The 19157-nt window shown below is 48.1% G+C and overlaps 1 protein-coding gene across 1 annotated transcript; it reads left to right on the top strand.

The window, feature by feature from the left end:
- Positions 1-917: 917 nt before the first annotated feature.
- LOC119437061 (LIM/homeobox protein Lhx9) lies at positions 918-18590 on the top strand. Its single transcript, XM_037704136.2, has 4 exons — positions 918-1024; positions 2309-2511; positions 15722-15864; positions 16973-18590. Exons 2-4 carry the CDS (start codon positions 2364-2366, stop codon positions 17129-17131), a joined length of 450 nt encoding a protein of 149 aa, XP_037560064.2. The 5' UTR covers positions 918-1024; positions 2309-2363; the 3' UTR covers positions 17132-18590.
- Positions 18591-19157: the final 567 nt, after the last annotated feature.

The raw sequence follows: 19157 nt of genomic DNA on the forward strand, positions 1-19157 counted from the left end.
CGCGGACGCATCTTCAACGTCTATTGCCCGGATATTAGTGCGGTTGTTGATTCTGACGTTCTTTAGCTCATTTGGCACCAGCGGGTCGAGATGCACGAATACACTTTGCGTGGTGAGGTGTCTGATGTTTCTGGCAATGAAAATCACGAAAATACAGGCACGTAAATGATGATGAATACGACAAATCATATCATCCTTTCAAAAAAGATTGTGAATGGCTCAGAAGCTCCTATCGGCCTTACAGTGGACGTACTCGAACGAGATGGTGCGCTGATCATTCTTCTCTTCACCCTGCGGTTCAGCACAACCTCGTAGCTGTCGTCAGAAGATCCATCACTGTCAGCGGAGTAGATCGTGGTGTCGTCGTGGTTAATGATGTTTTCGTCACCATTTCGCTTCCAGGAGGCGACCGCCGCGCTGCGTCAGGAGGACGCACCTGAGGCTGCTCTTCCATAGAAAACAGACTGGTGACGGTCTCTTGCAGCGAAATCAGAATAAAGGTGAAATAATCGGGGGCTATAGAAATGCATCTGCGTTCATCTATACAAATGCACTTCGTCGTCGTCCTCTACACATCCACAAATACCCAAGAAAATGTTCGGGAGGATTTTCGCCGCGGTAGCTCAATGGTAGAGCTTATCGCAGACACAGAGCGAAAGATATGGGTTAGGCTCCCATCAGCAGCAGGTTGTCTTTCGTTCACTTTAATTTCCCTTTTGCCCTTTTGCTTACTGTTTCTATACAGTAATTAAAAAGAGCACTTAATTTTCCTGTCTGTTCGCTGGCTTAATCATCTCTTGGCTTTATGCGTCTACAACTATGCACTACATGTGTGAACCTACAAGGTGTAGTTCTAAGTCTACAAAAGTATAAGACTATTTTTTTTGGCCGGCTCATCGCAGGCTTTGGACCAGCCTTGGCACACGGGATGTCTGCGCTGTTGTCTTTGCGGCGCCGGGCTCGACTCGCAAGCATCTTGTTTTGCCCGAGAAGGACGCATCTACTGCAGGGACGACTACCTCAGGTAAGCCTCGTCACTATTCCGGTCATGGTGCTGATCAATGATTGCAACTAACAACGAAGACTGCGCTAATAAGAATTTGGCGCCGCTCGTAAGATTTAGAAAAGCGTATACGTATTGTGACAGCACTGCACTGGGGAGCCTAAGAAGAAACTGACAGGAGCGTGTAGGGGTCGGCCGTTGCCCGTTCTGGACTGATTTGGCCCTGACGCGACTTTTCGCCTGCCTTTTTATCTTGTGCAGTAAAAGTAAACCCAATCATCCCCCCCCCCCCCCCCCCCCCCGCTAACAGTATTGTCGTTGCCGTATTGCAGGAACATCGGTAGTGCTGTGGTGCTGTTTTGGGCACGTGCATGTGTCCATGACAGGATGAAGGGTAAAGTTACCACAAGTATATATATATATATATATATATATATATATATATATATATGGACGAGAAGAAAGGAAACCTAGGGGCCCGATTATTATTAGTCAAATCATAAGAAGTCCTAAAACAATGACACCAAGGACAGCAAGGGGAAATTATTCGTAGTTCTTAATGCAATGAGTGTGGGTGAAAAAACAACTGGCCGCAGTTGGGATACGAACCCACGTCGTCGCATTACGCGTCCCTTAGAGGCGAATACAGTGTGTGGTATGATTGACAATTCTAACCCTGGAAGTGCTATCCAGCGCCACCACTACACACACACATACACACGCACACACACACGCATATATATATATATATATATATATATATATAGGCACAATCATGTGAAGCCAACATGCAATTAAAGCAAGAAAATCATAGGATAGTTGCCTTGTTTTAATTGCCGTGAAGAATTAATAAAGTAAAGGGAAATGAAAGTGGACCTAAAAACAGCTTGCCGACGGTGAGATGTGATTTATGTCTGCGATACTCGTGCCAGTTGAGTTACCACAGCGCCGTTTTGCCATCCACTTTCTTGGGTATTGATATGCGTGCTAGAACTGGGAGTGCTAGCCAGCACCACAACTCACGGCCGCCATTGCCATGAGTGAGTGGTGGCGTTTCAATTGCTGCTCCAAATCATATGCTAGCTCAGTGCACATTACGCATACTGCCCCGCGAACGCCCGCAGAGTGGTTCTTGCCGGAAAGGCAACAGTAGCTGTGGTGCAGTATCTCGTAAGCTGAAATGTTTTTTTTTTCTATAAAACCTTTTTCTGACAGCATGGCGTGTTCATGATAGCAGCAGCCATAAACTGAAACGAGAGACGTCCTGCCCAGTTAAGTTGGCGCGCGGCGTGCTCGTAATCGCAGGGCGTTCGTGCGATGCTGCGCGTGCGGTGCGGCGCTATCCCCTCGTGACCTGGTGATGCGCGTACGTGGTGGGCTGGCCTTCCACGTCGGCTGCTTCCGCTGTGCCAGCTGCCTATGCCCGCTGCTGAAAGGGGACGTGTTCGGCATGCGCGACAACAGCGTATTCTGCAAGCTACACTTCCAGGACACCGCGCTGCTAGCAGGTACACACTCACACGGCCCGAGAAACCGCTTCCGCGTGTTCCTGGTACTTGCGCTCCGATGCTCAACCACTGATGACGCGAGCTCTGGTGGCGTATGAGCTCACGTCCTTTACAGGCGAATGCAGTGTGTGGTATGATCTCCTGCTGCGATGCGAGCCCGTTTTTTTTTTTTGGGGGGGGGGGGGGAGGGGGGGGGGGCGATCGACAGAATGAGACACCAGCCCGTCGTGTGCTGCGCCATCTCTTGAAGTCGTAATATGTGTGTTCAAATATCGCACACTCTTCGTATTCTTTTTCGAAAATCTTGGTATTTATCTTGTTTTTGTATATATGCCATAACGTCGAGTATAGGTGATAATTACGGCCAATGAGGCCTGCAGGGGAAATAAAGTGCTGACATGGTGTGGCCCCGTGGAACAGCGTTTTCATTGAGTGTACATAGGCCCTAAAGCATCGGTTTACTACACTTCTGTGCCTGTAGAGCTTTTTCTTTTTCTTAGTGCTTTCGTTGTTTTATGAACTCTCAGAACGTGCCAACGCTAATCCATGCCCGCTTTACAAATTCCAAGCAGCTATGGCACTCCCTAACGCATATGCTTTTCCTGCCACAGCCTGTCTAGACCAATGAAAACGGCACACTGAAAACAAGGTAGTGAGTGGCTGGCTAGCAACTACCCTAGATTGTTTTGCTTCCAGTGTATCGTGTTCCTTGTCCTATAGATGTACGCTCATGGGTCAACCAGCTCAACACAAGCCCTTGTTGACATACGTGCTTTAATACTCAGGTCCAAATACTTCTAAAGGATTTCACTAGGCCTAAATAGGTTTAGTAGGAAAGTGTTTGGACCGTGGTCGTGCCCTGATAAGCAGAGGCGGGCCGTCAGTATACCCTTCGCGACTTCTCCGTGTACCAAAACCTCATGGACTGCCTCTGAGTGACACTTCCGTGCTGTTTGAGTGCCAGTTGAGTGTTACGCATTTCACTTAAGTTTATGTGCAAATTTTGATGCGAGATTCTCCCACTGAGATGTGTGGGCTGCACCAAATAACTGCAAATAACTGGGACGTACTTCGGGCACTGGTATCCGTGATGAAGCTACTTGCGTGCTTGCGACTTGTGTTAAACTGTTTGAAGTGTTCACTGTATTATTTTGATGTGTTATTTTCATATGATTTTCTCTTTTTTTTTTCTTTTTTTCCGGTCTATTGTTCGGGACTTTGGAACAGCCGTCACAAAGACGCCTGCTTTCCCAATCTTCGTAATTTAAAAATAAATAAAAATTTTGGTTATGCTGGGAGTCCTTTAAGACCTCAATACAAATAGGCATATTTTAATCAGAAAAAACGAGATGTGAAATCAGTCGTCTTTAATACGAGACCGTCGTAAGACTTAAATGGACATTAAAAAGCAATGCTAAATCTAGTTAGTAAGGTAGACTATTCGTTCAAAACTTTATATTTATTCATTTGGGGGAAGAGTTTGAGTGAAGTTGGAGATTATGAAAGACAAAGTTCCAGTTTCTTTTTATTTTCGCGCCGAAACTTCAGCGTCGCTACGTCAGTGCGATGCCGAAGTTTTCAAGCCATATTGTTGTAGTGGGGGCTCTTCGGCCCGATCAAAGCACTCAAAGCTTCATAGAATAAGTATTTTATCTCCGTATAAGGGGGCAATGTACTTTTTTTGCTAATAAACATTCAACTAGGCCTGACCAGAACCTGCCAAAACCCAAGAGTCGTGGTTAGCGGCAAATTTAGGGCGGAGTTGTCACCCGTCTTTAAAGCACTGCACGGGCCGATTTTTTCAGCCCGGGCCCGGAAATAATCTACGTTACCCGCCTGGCCTGGCCCGCCACCCCTTTACCTTAGGCCCAAGCCCGGCCCGAGCCCGGCTCGAAACCGGCCCGAACCCGGCCCGAGACCGAAAAAGACATGTTTTTCAGAGTCGAGACGCGCGAGGATAACTCGCAGCGCGTTACATGCACACCACCCGAGCCCGGCCCGGGCCCACATCAAAAAACCCGAGCCCGTCCAGGGCCCGGGTCAAAAAGCACATGCCCGTGTGCTTTTCACGGGCCCGAGCCCGTGAAAAAACTGCCCTACCCGGCCCGGCCCGGGCTTTCGGGTAAGCCCGAGCCCGTGCAGTGCTCTACCCCTGTTTTTCCTCTGTATCTTTTCTGGCTAGCTAAGCTTCCCGTGATAAACAAAAGTTAAAAGTAGCCTTTCTGCAATTGCAGAAGCTTAAATTACTAATGCAGCCCAGCCTATGCCTCTTTAGCGTCCCTTTAAGCACTCAGTTCAACTTTATTTTCTGCAATTTACCAATTCACCTGCCTTTCAAGTTCCTGGCCATGCTTCCGAGCCATTCGAAAACTTGCTTTGGTTAACTCTCGTGTATGCGGTGTCCTCCTCTCTCTCATTCTCTCTTTCTTTTCTTTTTTAGATTGTACAAGGTTCTTCAAAATCGCCTATGGCAGATAGCACAATTATACTCCTTGAGCTGGATCACTCGAAGCGGCAGATATTACCTGCTCGAGAAATCGAAATGCACTAATTAGGTTTTTAGCGTATTAGGTTACACCATGTCACCTTTACTTGGGAGTGTGGAGAGTTGCGTGCATGCGCTACTCTCGATGGAGGAGAGACACGACTGGCGGCACAGCAAACGAGGATTTAATATGTACAGGGACGGTGAACACACGCGACACACAACACTAAAACCACAACTAAACAACTAAAGGCACGCAAAACTAGACATAACTCAGCGAAAAAGCTTACTTAAAAGAACATCCAAATCTCTAACTAAATGCAACCATACTAGAAAACAACTATCTCATTTCCGGAGCCTAGCTCCGCCATAAAGTCTCCCGGTCAGTCTTAGCTTTTGCTCGCCAAAGTCTGGCCACCTTGGCCCCGGCCTAACTGCGTCGTAAATCGGAAACGGGCTCGTCTCTTACAGATCGTCGTCTTGAGGTTCTTGTCGCGTCCGTGTCGGGCTCGTCCGAAGCGTTGCGGATGCCGTAGGTGCCGACGCCTCGCGTTGTCTCTTTTGTCGGCGGTGAGCTCGTCGGCTCGTCGGTGATGCGCTCGTAAGCGATGGCGCTCGGCGCTGCTAAGGCCCACCTGGATAGGCCTAGCATCGGGATGCGTCGCAATCTCTTCTTGAGTGCCGACGTGGCGTCCCGAGGAGATTCGAACGTGCCGGTCTGCCGCAGAAGGGGGATCCTCTCTGGGGTGCCTGGTCCTGCCGTGAGAAGCTGCAGCCCGTCCAGGAGCCTCGCCCGAACTTGCCGAGGTCGACGGCCACACCTTGGACGGCCAGCGTCGCGGACTCAACCAGACCCCCAAGTCTCCCGTCGCCAGAGCATAGCTGGAGATGCGACCTTCCTGACCCGGTGCCACGTTGAAACTCAATGTAATTTACGAATTTTCGCCAGCGAGTTCGTGAGGCGCATCCACGAAAACGAATTCTGATGATGCCTCCAGTTTCGACATATTCATTCCCAAAGGGTGCGATGAAAGACATTGGCGTTCTAGTTATTTTTGTGCTTTAATACACGAAAAGGCGTTTTATTAAAGAAGTAAGTGGAACAACAATGCATCTTTACGGAAAATTCGACGTCGCATATCACCAAGCTTGTGCGATCCTCAAACTTCTTTCAAAGTGTATATGCCTTGCAAACTGACCGGCTACAATTCGCAAATTGCAAAATGTGCCGTAAAGTAATAAGTTGAAAGTCTTATCCTTGTTAAGTTGAAAGCCTGATAGGTATACCTGAAATTAAATATCAAACTGCATCCCGCTATATTATTTGAGTAGGCAAACATGAAATGACGCGGGATCAATTTAATCGCACATAGCGTTAACATCATGCCTTCTTGAATTCTTGATTAGCGTGTCTTGAAAGCGATATAACGCATCATGAATGGTTTATGAGCGTGATTCCCGCATAATTCATGTGTGCTTCTTGTTTTGGCCTTGGCGTCGTGCGGAGGTGCCAGGAAAGACGTTCGATTAGTTATGCCAGGGTAACCCAGCATTTGCTCTAACAGAACAAGTGATAATAGACAAGTATGCAGCTCCAATGTGCGCTTGAAACGTTCACGGTTTGTCAGCTGCGCGTGCTCATTTGACACGCACTCTGAGTGTTCAGCGAGGAATGGTGACTACGCCGCTGGTCCATTCGTATATAGCATCGTTGGCACGTGTAGAGCGCTCTAACACGCCATGTCGAATGGTTTCCCTGTCGTCGTGCCACTGTGATAATATTGTATTAGAGCTTGGCCTGGTATCATTACTTTTATTGCCTATTTTCGGGCTGTTCAATTCGTCTCTCTTGCTTATCATGAATAATATGGCAGCATGCCGGGATTTTATCACTGTCTGGAGCAGGGCAAAGCGTAACGTGTACGTTACGTTTTGCCTACCCTATAGACGGTGCTATTTGAGAGTGCCTTCTGTGCTCTGAACAGCGCTTCGCGGGCTACGCAATCACGCGAGCCCGGATTTTCAGTCATGAGTTACTTCAGCCCTATCGCCTCGAGATGCATGTCCAACGTAACTTCTCCAGGCTGCCGTAGTGGTCGATGAAGGAGGTGCTAAGACGCCTTCTGACCGGTCCCCTGCTATGTAGGTAAGCGTTGCCAAATACTTCAGTCAGCCCAGATGCTTCGGATGCGTGCAACAGTCGGCAGCCCATTGACTACAGCTGCTAAGTCAACACAGTGCCACCTTAAAGTCAAGACGGAATTTCTGATACTTGCGATACTTGTGACGAGGCCTCACCCACTGTTTCTTACATATATGCAGCTATGAAATCCACAGAAGACTGCTTATTACTTATATTGCACCAATTTTTCAAACTTGGTACATGTACGCGCGAAACACGCACGCACACGCACGCACACGCACGCACACACGCACGCACATACACACGCACACATACACACACGCACGCACGCACACGAAATCTTCCGAAAAGTCCATGTTCTGTTTCTTGTTTGAGAGCTGAGCCCCGTCAGCGCGTTTTCGCTGCGACGATTACGCCTCACAATCTTCGAAGTTGCACAGTAATACCTGCGAACACAAGCACAGGCACACAAAAAAGGGAAATGCTGAAACCCTGTTTCAGTTGCAACTCGCGCCTTTTTTACGTATCTGCTTGCTTTGGCGGTGCAAACCTGGCTTGCACGCACCTGGGCGGTGTAGATGGCCGCCTACAGAGGGATTCGAAGCGAGATTCCCGCACATGAGCTGCTGCGACGAGGGATGCAGCTCAGCCCGCCGAGCTTCTAAGCTGCTTAACGTCCATGGCAACTAGACCCGCGGCAGAGCAGCGGCGGGCGAATACCCGCGGGCTCCACGCTAAAAAAAGATGCAGATGTCATCAATCCACAGAGAGCTGGGGAAACAACGTTGAACTTTTGGTATATCCTCCACCCTGATGAGCTCAGGACTCAATCGCGGGATGAGGCCTGCGCACACACTGTTATGCACAATTAGAAAACATTCACGGCCTTTGCGCGTGCTACTGTTCAAGTAGGAGTAATCAACGCATATTATTAACAGCTGCAGCCTCGTGCATCTTATATCAGTACAAACAAAACCGCACGTAAGCACCTTATCTGATCTACACACGCGAGATAAATCGTCCTTTAATGCATGTGCCATCCGCCAAACGTGTGCTAGCTGCGTAGAAATTAAGTTAATATTTTCGTAACAATTCTTTGCATTGTTCCTTTCGGATTTAAGCTTTTCATTCTGTAAAATAGCAATGCTGATGTCTGGGACTGCAGGGACGCCCTCGTTGTGCTTTGATGCTCTGCAATTTTCGAGTCAATAAGCTCACCTTATTTTATTTCCATGTATCCTCTTGATGTTTTAATTTATTTAAACCATGCAGATCAACTGTTGCTACAATGCGCATATTGGCAGGGTACCGATCAAGCGTCGTTTATGTCCGACATGACGGAATGTCCGAGTTGAGGCGCCGCATAAACGTCAAACTATACCCGGTACGTATGAGCATCTCACAAGCTCAGAAGTGTGTCTTTCCATATTTTCTTTAAAACATGCAGCAGATCCAACGCGTTGCAATCCATATAAAGCGAAGCTTTGTGTGGGTGCATAAAAAGTCGAAAGACGAGTTTATGTTTATTGGATGACCGCACAAAGTGACACGGAAGGCTTTATTCAGGCATTATAGAGAGGCTAATGCAATGCCGCTGCCGCTGCCGCGGATGCGCGAAGGCGAGCTTTCTGGTTCTTGTTGTTTTTTTCTTACCTCCGCACGGCCGGCACCTCCGCTGCAGCGGACGAGCCGAGGCGACCGCCATCTGGTGGTGGGCCAAGGAAGCCAGCGGTGCGCGCGGTGCGCGTCCTCCGCTGTGATTGGTTGGCCTATTCGGCTGGAGAACAGTCACGCAGCAGCCACGGTCACGAAGAAAAGCTTCACTTTTAAGAAAACAGAGAAGATCAGGGAAGGGAAATGTCAGGGGTGTGACATGGCTTTAGCTCTCACAGTGCTACCTCGACGGCTCCTAATCTTTCCTTTGCCATTTTCCTGAAAGTCCGAGCGTGCCAACTACTCGCTGCCGGTTGTAAAAAAGCGTTGCTTTGCAACGTAACCCTCACCTTTGTACTCGCCTCCCAAGGGAGGCGATCAGATTATCTCAAATGGCCGCTATGGGGCGGCACAATTGAAGCTGGATATCGATCCTCGCGTCAGTCATCCCCGCGCCGGAAGGCGGGTAAGGAGGCTGGACTCCCCGCGCTTGAGTAAAACGCCGCTTATTCGACAACACACAAATCGCGCTCTCTGTGGCTGCTGCGATACGTATCGTCGAGCCAGCCAAATAAGTGCCGCGGTAGTCCGCGGAAGTTGGTGAAGTTTCACGAAATGGTGCCATTCATGGAGCTGTCGGAAAGCCACCAATGGATATGCTGAGCCAAAATTGTAGTTTGCGAAATATTTGTCATGTTCTGGGAGTATAGAGCCGGAGACCCGGAGAATATTATCGTTTCATGCATTTGTGCACTGCAAGTTGTCGATTACTTAGCTCTCGCGCTATTTTCGGCATGCATTCCCCCTACTTATCCCAGTTTGTAGACCGACTGCCCGGTCGGAAGGCGCGCTCCTCAGAACCCTGGTCCTGGGTTCCATTTGTGATCGGAGCGACCGGTTGTACTGTAGAAGCTTACGCCTTGCCTGTGTGCAATGTTCCAGATGTACTAGAAAAGTTTGGTTGCACTGTAGAAAGTGACTGCCGTACATACAACATTCCATTCATTGTAATAAATACCATGTTCAAAAAAAAAAAAAAAGTGGTAGCTTAGTGGTTCTGGCATTGCGCTGCTGAGCTAAAGGTCGCGAGTTCAATCCCCGCCACGGTGACCGCATCTGGATGTGGGCGAAATGCAAGACCGCTCGTGTGTACTTTGATTTACGTGAAGTTAAAAGAACCCCAGGTGCAAATTATTTCGGAGTCACCCATTACTAATGGTGGCTCAAATTCATATGGGGATTTTGGCATCTAAAGCCCAGGCTTCATTTCATCATTATTTTTTTTTTACAGTAAAGTGCAGGAAAGCAGCTTGGTTACTGTTGCAACCTGCTTCGCGATTAATATGTTGTTCTCGAACTTAGAGTCTAGAAGGGCCGCATTTTATAACGATGCTTTTTACTTTTCGCCCTTGTTGCTGTTTAGCTTGGCTCACACGAAGCCACATCCCTACACATTAAATATCTTTTCATAATCTATGAAACCACTATACTGTAAGGTTATGTATAAAAAAAAAGAAAAAGTCTTTACATTGCTGGCATCAGTGGAAACGATAACTGGTTTCACTGCCTGTCGTAAAACGCCACTAGTAGTTTTGTTTGAGATTGCCATTCTTGGCTGCTTGTGTACTTGCTTTTGCACTCAATGTTTACATGGATTCCATTCAAAAGCTTCTCATTTATGAGAAGACTATTGTGAGAGCGACGCAAGCTTGGATTGTCCATAGATTACAATATTGCCACTTCGCATCATACACGCTGATCCTCAGCGCAGAGTGATTTAATGAGGAATTCACGTTTACTTCTCTTTTGAGCATTTATTTGTTTTGTTTATTACGTAATTTCTTTGATTGCTCATGATACTAGCCATAATAAAATGTCTATGTTGCAAAAGAAATAATAAACCCGACTGTGTAAGTTTAATATATTGCACGATGGCGACAAGCTAAAGTAAACATATCCGCCGATTTTCTCCTTAATGACATTCTTTCCTAAATATCCCACCTGTTCTAAACGCTTCTTGCACACGCAATATTGCAACTCTCCGCGTTTAGTAAACGCTCTCTTCTTAGAGTTCTCCAAAGGCTAAACCGAATAAAAGTTCGCGTGTTTCTAGTGGAGAGTCGCGTACAATTCGCCTATAAGAAGACCACTGCATCATCAGCATGATATGTATTCTCTCTCAGACCGAATGTTCTGTAGGTGACCATATGTACTCACAGCAGATAAAATTAGGCACCCGCAGCGGAGCCACACACTTTGTGCGCTTTGGGATCGGTGAGCGCCCACTTTTGCGCAAATACTCCTCTATTGCGTGCTGCTGATGCGCGGCCCCAACAACGCGTGGCATCGCGCGCCTTTTTCCTTTGCACTTGGCAAGCGAGCCGACACATGTTTTCTATTCAAGAGCACGTGACTCTTCACTAAGCCCCTTGTCACCCCCTACCGTACCTCGAGTCGTGCGGCGTTTATTAGGCCTCTCATCTGCGGGCGAAGCGCGGATTAAGGCGCCACACCGGACGAGGCGCAGAAGCAACTGCCAGATTAGCAGCGAGGGCCCCGTCCGACACAAGGGGAGAGCGTTCAGGCGCACACGCCAGCCTCTTGACAAAGAGCGCCCGAGAGCTGTTGCGGTTAATCCCGGAGTTGAAACCCGAGCTCCCCGCTCGTCCCGCCGGGCGGCCCGGGCGATGCCCGGCATTCTGTTCTCTGCGCTTTTTCGGGTGAACACTAGTGTAGGCAGCAGCGGGGCTACGCGCCTGGTGTTTGGTGTCTCAACGGTGGCGCGTGGGCGCGAGCGCGTTTTATGAGGTCCTCCGGGACCGTGGATGCTTTGGCGATGCCTGCTGGAGGAAAAGAGAGCGCGCGCAGTCCCGGTCGCGGCATGCCTCCACCCGAGGATGAGACCGAACTCGTTTCTCACGAGGATTTTGACGTTCCGATCCGACAGTAGACCATGCACGCTGGCCCGGACCCACCCCTTCCGCGCATGCATTGCTGGGTGGGCGTGGCACTGGCTGAGCACTGCTGCATCGGACCCGAATGGCGTTCGCTCCGGGAAAAACAAAAACGTATGGCGAAATAGAGCATGATGCACCAATGCCGCAACGAGGGAAGGGTTTGGTAGCTGAAATGGAGCGTCGAGGTGTCTTATCAGCCTTGCATGCTAAAACATCGCAACTATAGAGACAAAATGAAATAAAAATATGGGAGAACTCTAAAACACAAAAAAACATACCTTCCGAAAAAGAGATCACACTGGAGCACTGGAAGCGTTCGCAAAAGCAGTTGGCCAGGGGGTCGTATTCTCGGGCGATCACTTTCGGAGATGCTTTCACTTTGACGACATTTTGCGTGTGCTGGACGCATCGGCATCCACACTCGACAGCGTTCCTGGCTCTGTGCTAAGACAACGTGCTTCCTCGTGTGCGACTGTGCGAAGAAGGCTGTCGCTCGTATAGACGCCGATGCTTCCGGCGCTGGTCACGAGAAATTTCGCGAGAGGGACAGTAGCAATAGCAACGGAGATTACGACCCCAGAGCATCCGTTGCAAATAGCATCCAGTAAGGATGAGTCAGCTAGCAACATACGTAGCAAGACAGCTAGCAACATAGTAAGCGGAGTTAGCGCATACGTTGTTGCGACCTGGTGCACATCAAGGGACTTTCTAAAGTTGTTCGTTTGCTGTTGGTCGGGCTATCAAATATCCGATGCACGATATAGTTTCAATTATAGAGCCTTACGAATTATTCAATGAACATTCAATAGTCGACTCGGAACATTAGCTATTTTATTTACGCAGTTTGGTACGGTCTGCAGTGTATACTGTGAACCGAAATAAAAAGGTTGTCGTTGTTGTTGTTGTAATTTGGAGTTTGATAGTGCCAAGGTTCCCCTTTTCTTCGGCTCTGCAAGCTTCTGCTTTTTTTATTTACTGACCAATCAAGACCGTAATGATCTGCTTTAAACAGAATGCGATTCCTATTCATCTTGTGTCCAACCAAAGGCAAAAAAAAAAAAAAAATAGCAGGTATTTTTGATCGTCTTTCCAACAGTGTTGCACGGTTGGTTTAAGAATTGTTCATTTCGCTTGCTTCAGTAGCGTAAAGTACAAAGTCGGGCATACTATTTCAGTGTAACTTCGTGTGTGAAACGAGATAAAATTCATTTGCTGCATATTGATTCTCAAGAGAACGGAAGTACTACTGCTCCTGGTAAAAGGCTAATAGCGCATAACTTAGCGAGACCTATAGCGCTAAACAAAGGACGAATACACAACGTGAGAGACGATGACACTTATGACATACCTACTAGCCCAAACCGCGATCGTTTTAAACTACGTTTATTCTTAATTTGCTGCAGTAAACTGATTACTTCTGTATTTCGTTCGTTTACCTGTGGATGGAGCATAGCCAACACCACCTAGTCTAGGTGGCATTGGCATAGCACTCCACATATAAGCATTGTTCTTCCAAAACAGTATAAGCATATGCTATGTTTAGCATAGCTCAATAAAGACTGGGTGATATTGTTTATACCGTACCGTAAGGAAGCTTATTAAGCCAGTCGGTGTACTTGTAATGCACAAAGATCATTGATAATTTTTTCATGCTTCACATTTCTTAGTTTATTACCCTTCTGCGCATTTATATTTCTTTTTATACAACGCACGCGACTCCACTGAGTAGATGCCATCCCCATTCGACCCGGTCTCATTACGACTCCATCGCCCCGCGCGAAAGCATGGAGGGGCGGCAAATCCCCAGCTCCGCAGTAAATGCTCACGCCTTCGACGTAAGTCGAGGCTTGTTAAACAAAACACGCTTGCCTGCTTTTGACTGCAGCGGGAGGGCTTTGCGTCACGAGTGGAAAAAAGATTTTTCTCGGATTGTTTTTTGTGTGTTTTTTTTTTTTCTCGAAGAAGACAAAAGAGAGCGGGCGAGTGATAGAGACGGGGAGAAAGTTTCTGCCCCATATCTTCCCTTTGTGCGCGAAACGTGCTCTCGGCGGGGCTCGGCCGGGTGCGCTGGCTTTTCCGGCCCCGACAAGCCAAGCAGGCCGCCCGAGAGCCGTCGGCGGTGAGCGCGGTGTGTGTGTCGCCCAAGAGACACGCGGCGCGCGCGTTCGTGCGCAGTCCGGCAGAAGGGCAAGTGTGCTCGAAGCTTTTGTGTCGAGTTCCCCCCCTGCACTCCTCCTTCCACCGTGGCAAGCGACGTGCTCATAGCGCGGCGCTCCGCTCCCTCTTGTGTACACGGTGCACTTCTCTCTCGGCGACGGCTCCTCGTACGCCGCACTGCGAGAGGCAGGTTTTCAGCACTGCCAGCTGAGGCGCGCGGCCAGGACGAAAAAGGCAGGGGGTGGAAGGAGGGAGGGGGGGGACACACCTTGCGCAACAACAAAGGTTCTGTGCGGGGGTCTTTGGGGGGGGGGGGGGGGGGGGATGGTTGAGTGTGTGTCCCGGAGTCACGTGCCCCCGAAGTGCTTTCCCAGCGACGGGGGGTTTCGCGACAATGCGGCGCGCGTCATCGGGCCGTCATCGCGGTGGTGGCCGGGACGTCGGCGGGAGCGAGACGACCGAGCGTCGCGACGCCCGGTGACTGTGCTCCGGAGCCAGCCTGGCTTCGACGAGCGGTCGCCTTGTCACGTACCGCTACGGGGCCGCGCACTTGCCCGTGATTCCGGCTCTCGCGAAAAGTCGCCGTGTTGTGGCGGGGGGGGGGGAGGTGCTATAGAGATGACACGAACCAGGGGAGAACCGCGAGCAGCGGCTCTCGATTCACGAAGGCTGCGGCATCGATAAGACATGCTCCGTAACGTGCGCAGGAAAACCGGACTGACGTTCCTGGTAATCTCTTGTGTAGTCTATTCTCTCTCTTACATGTGAATATATCCTTAAATTTGGCGCTATACCTTGTGCTTTCAGCACCTACGGGTCATTTTAGAAAGGTAATTAAGGTTCTGCACGTTTATATCCCGCTGGGAGCGAGCGCAGAAGCCACCACCCCCGTAAAGGTTCGAATGTGCGTTGCACATAAGTGACCAGAACCTTACCTCCACTATGTAGAGCGGGAGGCTGGCATTCCTTAATGGCATCATTCAATGACTTGTTGCAATGTACACATCTCACAGTTTCTTTTCACTTGCTGGTACTTCATTTGGGCCACAATATTTACTTCGATAAATTTTTGGGTACCGAGTAATTCTAAAGGCTGACCAGTGGCATAAGGAGATTTCGCGCAGGTAGCCTATGTTGGAGCATGCCGGCTGAATGGTATTGGGAAAACTTAGCAAGCAGTGATTTACTGGTAAGAAATGTCAGCTGCCACCATTCGTAGTTCACAAGAAGATGGAATTAATAAACAATATGGAAAGACGGGTCAAGTTACAGGCTCTCTCTTGCCAGCTGCTCGTACAAACCGAAAATCCACAGAATAATTCAGGATACGACCTGCAAGTGTCGTTCCTGAATAAGCTTTTCTCAGCCAGCAGCAGCCGTGTGCATTTGCAAGATAATTGTTACTCATAGACCTAAGAAAATGCTGCGGCTTGTCTAATGTTAACTTTGTTGGGCTGTCTGATGACTGAATCTATTTCCTACTACCTACACTACAAAATTTATTAACTTCTGACGCATTCGTGCATATTTCACACTCTACTAGTTGCCATTACGGCACCGCTGACGTCATAGTTTCTTGATCTCCCTCTTCAACGGAACATTTATTGTGAACGGTGATATGCGTCGGTGATAAGAAATACCGGCGTCTTCCTCGCCTATTTGGTTGGACAGCTAGTACTACCGAATGAAAAAAATAGGGAGAGAGAGAGAGAGACCACACAAGTTCATAGCTTGTGATACCTGGAATATTCATATGCAACCATATGCAATATTTGTATACAATATCCAAGGCAATATTATTATGCAATCTTGCAGAGCGAAACAAACGCATGCGCACCTCCTTCAAGCACAGCCAGCTGCGTGCCATGAAGGCCTACTTCACTGTCAACCACAACCCTGACTCCAAGGACCTGAAGCAGCTGTCTCTCCGCACGGGGCTCAGCAAGAGAGTGCTGCAGGTACTAGCCGCTCCAATTATTTGCAGTATTGCAGGGTTCGTTTTAATATGCCGTACAGAGTATCACGGCACTCAAGGAGCCGTAGGCGTCTTTCGCGCTGGATCCGAAACAATCGCGGAAGCGCAATCGCGTATAGGAAGCGTAAAACACAACAGAAATTGAACGACGCTTACTTATTGGAGGATAGCATGACACTGAGCCAGTTGATTCATACGCAATAAAATTCGACACCATAAGAGGAAAACAAAGACTCTAAAAGAGACGACGAATACGTCGTTATGTCTCGGTGTAAGGAATAGGACTGGGGGGAAGAGTGCATGCACTCGATGCTTTGCGCGCTGTTAAACTAGAGTGCATGAGCTATGCTTCTCGAAAGCTTCAAAATGTGTTACAATTCATAGAACCCAACGAATCCAACAAAGGTTTCTGAGAATTGCTATGGTTCGCTTCGCTCACAGCCATATTACGACTAACTGCCTTTTAACCGCTCGGCCATCCCTAGTCGGTCGTGCATGTTCTTGATTCAGCTATACAACGCTTCCTTTTCAAGGAGTTAAAATGGGCCTGTCACTGCAGCATTATACTGTAGTCAAGTGGGTGGGATATTTTCTGTCTCAGTGAGAATGCATGTTCCTATGCGCAAAAAAAAGAGAAAAAAAAAAGCCATGAGAAAACAGACAAAAGGGGGGAAAAAAGAAAGAAGGAAACGAACTTCGCTATCATATACTGACCAAACCTAGCAGTGCTCTGTTGTTTCTAGGCCAGGAAAACCACCATCGACTAGAACGCTTGCGAAAAAAAAATGCTTCTCGATAGCGCAAAATCCGCATAGTAGCTCACACGGCCTGATTGCGTTAATTATGAGCGGAGAGGGCCATGCAAACGCTAGGCTAAACCTACGATTGCACTCATTTTCACGATAATTGTTTTACTAAAAATTTGCGGGTGCCTAAATGTGTGCGCCTCCAACCTGTCACAGTGTAGTTCTACGGGCATACTGGAGGCTTCCGCTGTGAACATTGCGAAAGAGCTCTGTCTAATCATTTTCCTCTGTAGCTTCAAACTGTGCTTCACTAATGCGACTAATGACGCTTTGCCCGCTGGGCAGGTGTGGTTTCAGAATGCACGAGCCAAGTGGCGCCGAAACCTGCTGCGCCAAGCGAGCCACGGACCCGAGATTGCGCAGGACTCGAGCCCACTCCAGGACCTTGGCGCCACCATCACGCTAGAGGAGCAGACTATTCACTCCTACGCGAACCTCTTCTGAGCCCTGCCCATGGCGTTTCGCTGTGCTTCTTTGCTAAGAATGTTGAAAGCCATTATTTAGAATATCACAATTCTAAATTGCACAAACTGCCGTCTAGACGAGAAAAGGATGCTCGCGCAAGGCGACGAAGCGATGACTTTCTTTATTGGACATTTGCTGATACCGCGGCACATATCATGGCATCTCTGCGTCCCCGTCTCGTCTAGACTATAGTGTCGGCTACGGAAAAGGTGGCGCCCTTGTTAGTGTACAGTTTGAAACATCGAAGAGCGCTTGGCGAGCGCTTGTGTCCTCCCCGCGTTGAAAGCGTATACAATTCAGCACTCTGCTAAAAGCAGCCTTCTGAGATCGTGTTTAAACGTCATAGGCGAGGAAAGAGCCAGCGCTAGTTGGACGTCCTGTATTACCAGTATGCCGTTTAAAAGGAATTCTCTTGCATAAGATTGTTTCCAGATTGACCAACGTTCGGGAGCCCGTCACTTATATTAGCAATCGGCGTGATAGCCCGACGGTCACCGCAGCGATGGCCAATCGCGGATATAGCCCTTGCGTAAGAGAAGTTTTGGGAATACGGGCCCAGATATTTGGCGAAATGTGCCTCTGATTGAAAACCCCTACATATATAGAACGAAGCACTTCTCATCTTTTTCTCTTTTTTTCCTTACAACGTTCTCGATAAGGTGCGGGATAACCGTCTAGTTTTGGTAAGCTTATCACTGTAAGTAAATACGAGAACACGATCTATCGTACGACTGTAAATGTGTGAGGCGCAAATGTTTTCAGTCAATACACCAAAGTCTTATTCACAGCCACTTGAGGAGCGACGAAGCTTGTTTTCTCCGCATGCTGGAGGCATTCTAATGACTGTAACAGTGTTTCTTCTCTTAATTTTGGTCCCCCGCTGCTGTCATTCTTCTGCATAAATACGAAGTAAGTCAGCGGTTGCATAACGCCTTGAGGACGTAGTAACGAAGTGGTTAGTTCTCACGCAGAAAGATACAGAAATTCTGCGCATGCGAGGTATCTCATACGACTTTCTTATAGGCACGAGTAATAAAAAAAAGCTGTTATTTTTTTCTTTTAGTTCGCAGAAAATGTACTGGATGCAAGTGTTAGGCAAGCAATTGCGAGCGACAAGTCCACTATTGATAGCTATCTCGTCACAATCTAGTCTTTAGTGGAAGCTCCACAAGGATTTAGGGATCGTTTAGCGTATAGTTTGTTGTCATCGCTTTAGGGTTTGCCATACACCACATGGAAACTTCCAGAAACAAAACCCTTCGCCTTGTTAGCTTGTTCACTGTTCCACTGGTAGCTACAACGAACCTGCAATGCCCCAAATTATTGCAGGTTTGGCAGATCTCGTGCAAATTGGCACTGGCTTCAGAAACCATTGAAGTAAATAAAAAAAACAGCAGAGTTAAATACAAGAAAAGAAGGAAGAAAATAGAAAGAAGCCACCAGAATAAATACAAGAAAAGGACGTGGGGCACACCAGTTGGAGCACCTTCGATCGTTACGCTGTAACGATGAGCAAGCATCTGTAAAGACCATTCCATTGAACAGCAATAAACACAAATACATTTTTTTTCTTCCAAGGCAATGTTGACTGACGTGCTTTATTTGCAGCCAATAAGTGAACGTGCAGTCGCGTGTAAAGGTGTACCAATATCTGGCTCGAAAACGAAATACCTACTCATCCTACATTTGTGTGGCCTCAGGTATGGAAAACTCTTAATTTATCTTTATCTTTGCGAACGCCGCTTATTTGTCAACTGAGAGCCATAAGCTATAGAGTGTGGTTTTTTGTCGTAATCGCCGCCCGCATACTTTTGCTCAAGATTGTACGTTCTCGAGGAAACACCACAGGAGTTCGCCATGGAGGCTGTGTGAGAGTCACATGGGAGATATTGAACAAAGAAAGAAAAAGAAGAAGAAAGGTAATTGACACCGCTTTTTTTTTCTTTTTTAGTCGCCCACCAAAGAGCCGCCGTGTATCTTCTTGAAGAAGATGACGCACACGCAG

This window comes from Dermacentor silvarum, chromosome 1, assembly GCF_013339745.2.
Source record: "Dermacentor silvarum isolate Dsil-2018 chromosome 1, BIME_Dsil_1.4, whole genome shotgun sequence".
Lineage (NCBI taxonomy): Eukaryota > Metazoa > Arthropoda > Arachnida > Ixodida > Ixodidae > Dermacentor > Dermacentor silvarum.

Coding starts and splice junctions, on each gene's coding strand:
- LOC119437061 (XM_037704136.2), top strand. CDS start 2,364: ATGCGCGTACGTGGTGGGCTGGCCTTCCACGTCGGCTGCTTCCGCTGT. Junction 2,512..15,721: donor GGACACCGCGCTGCTAGCAG/GTACACACTCAC, acceptor GCAATCTTGCAG/AGCGAAACAAACGCATGCGC. Junction 15,865..16,972: donor TCAGCAAGAGAGTGCTGCAG/GTACTAGCCGCT, acceptor CCCGCTGGGCAG/GTGTGGTTTCAGAATGCACG.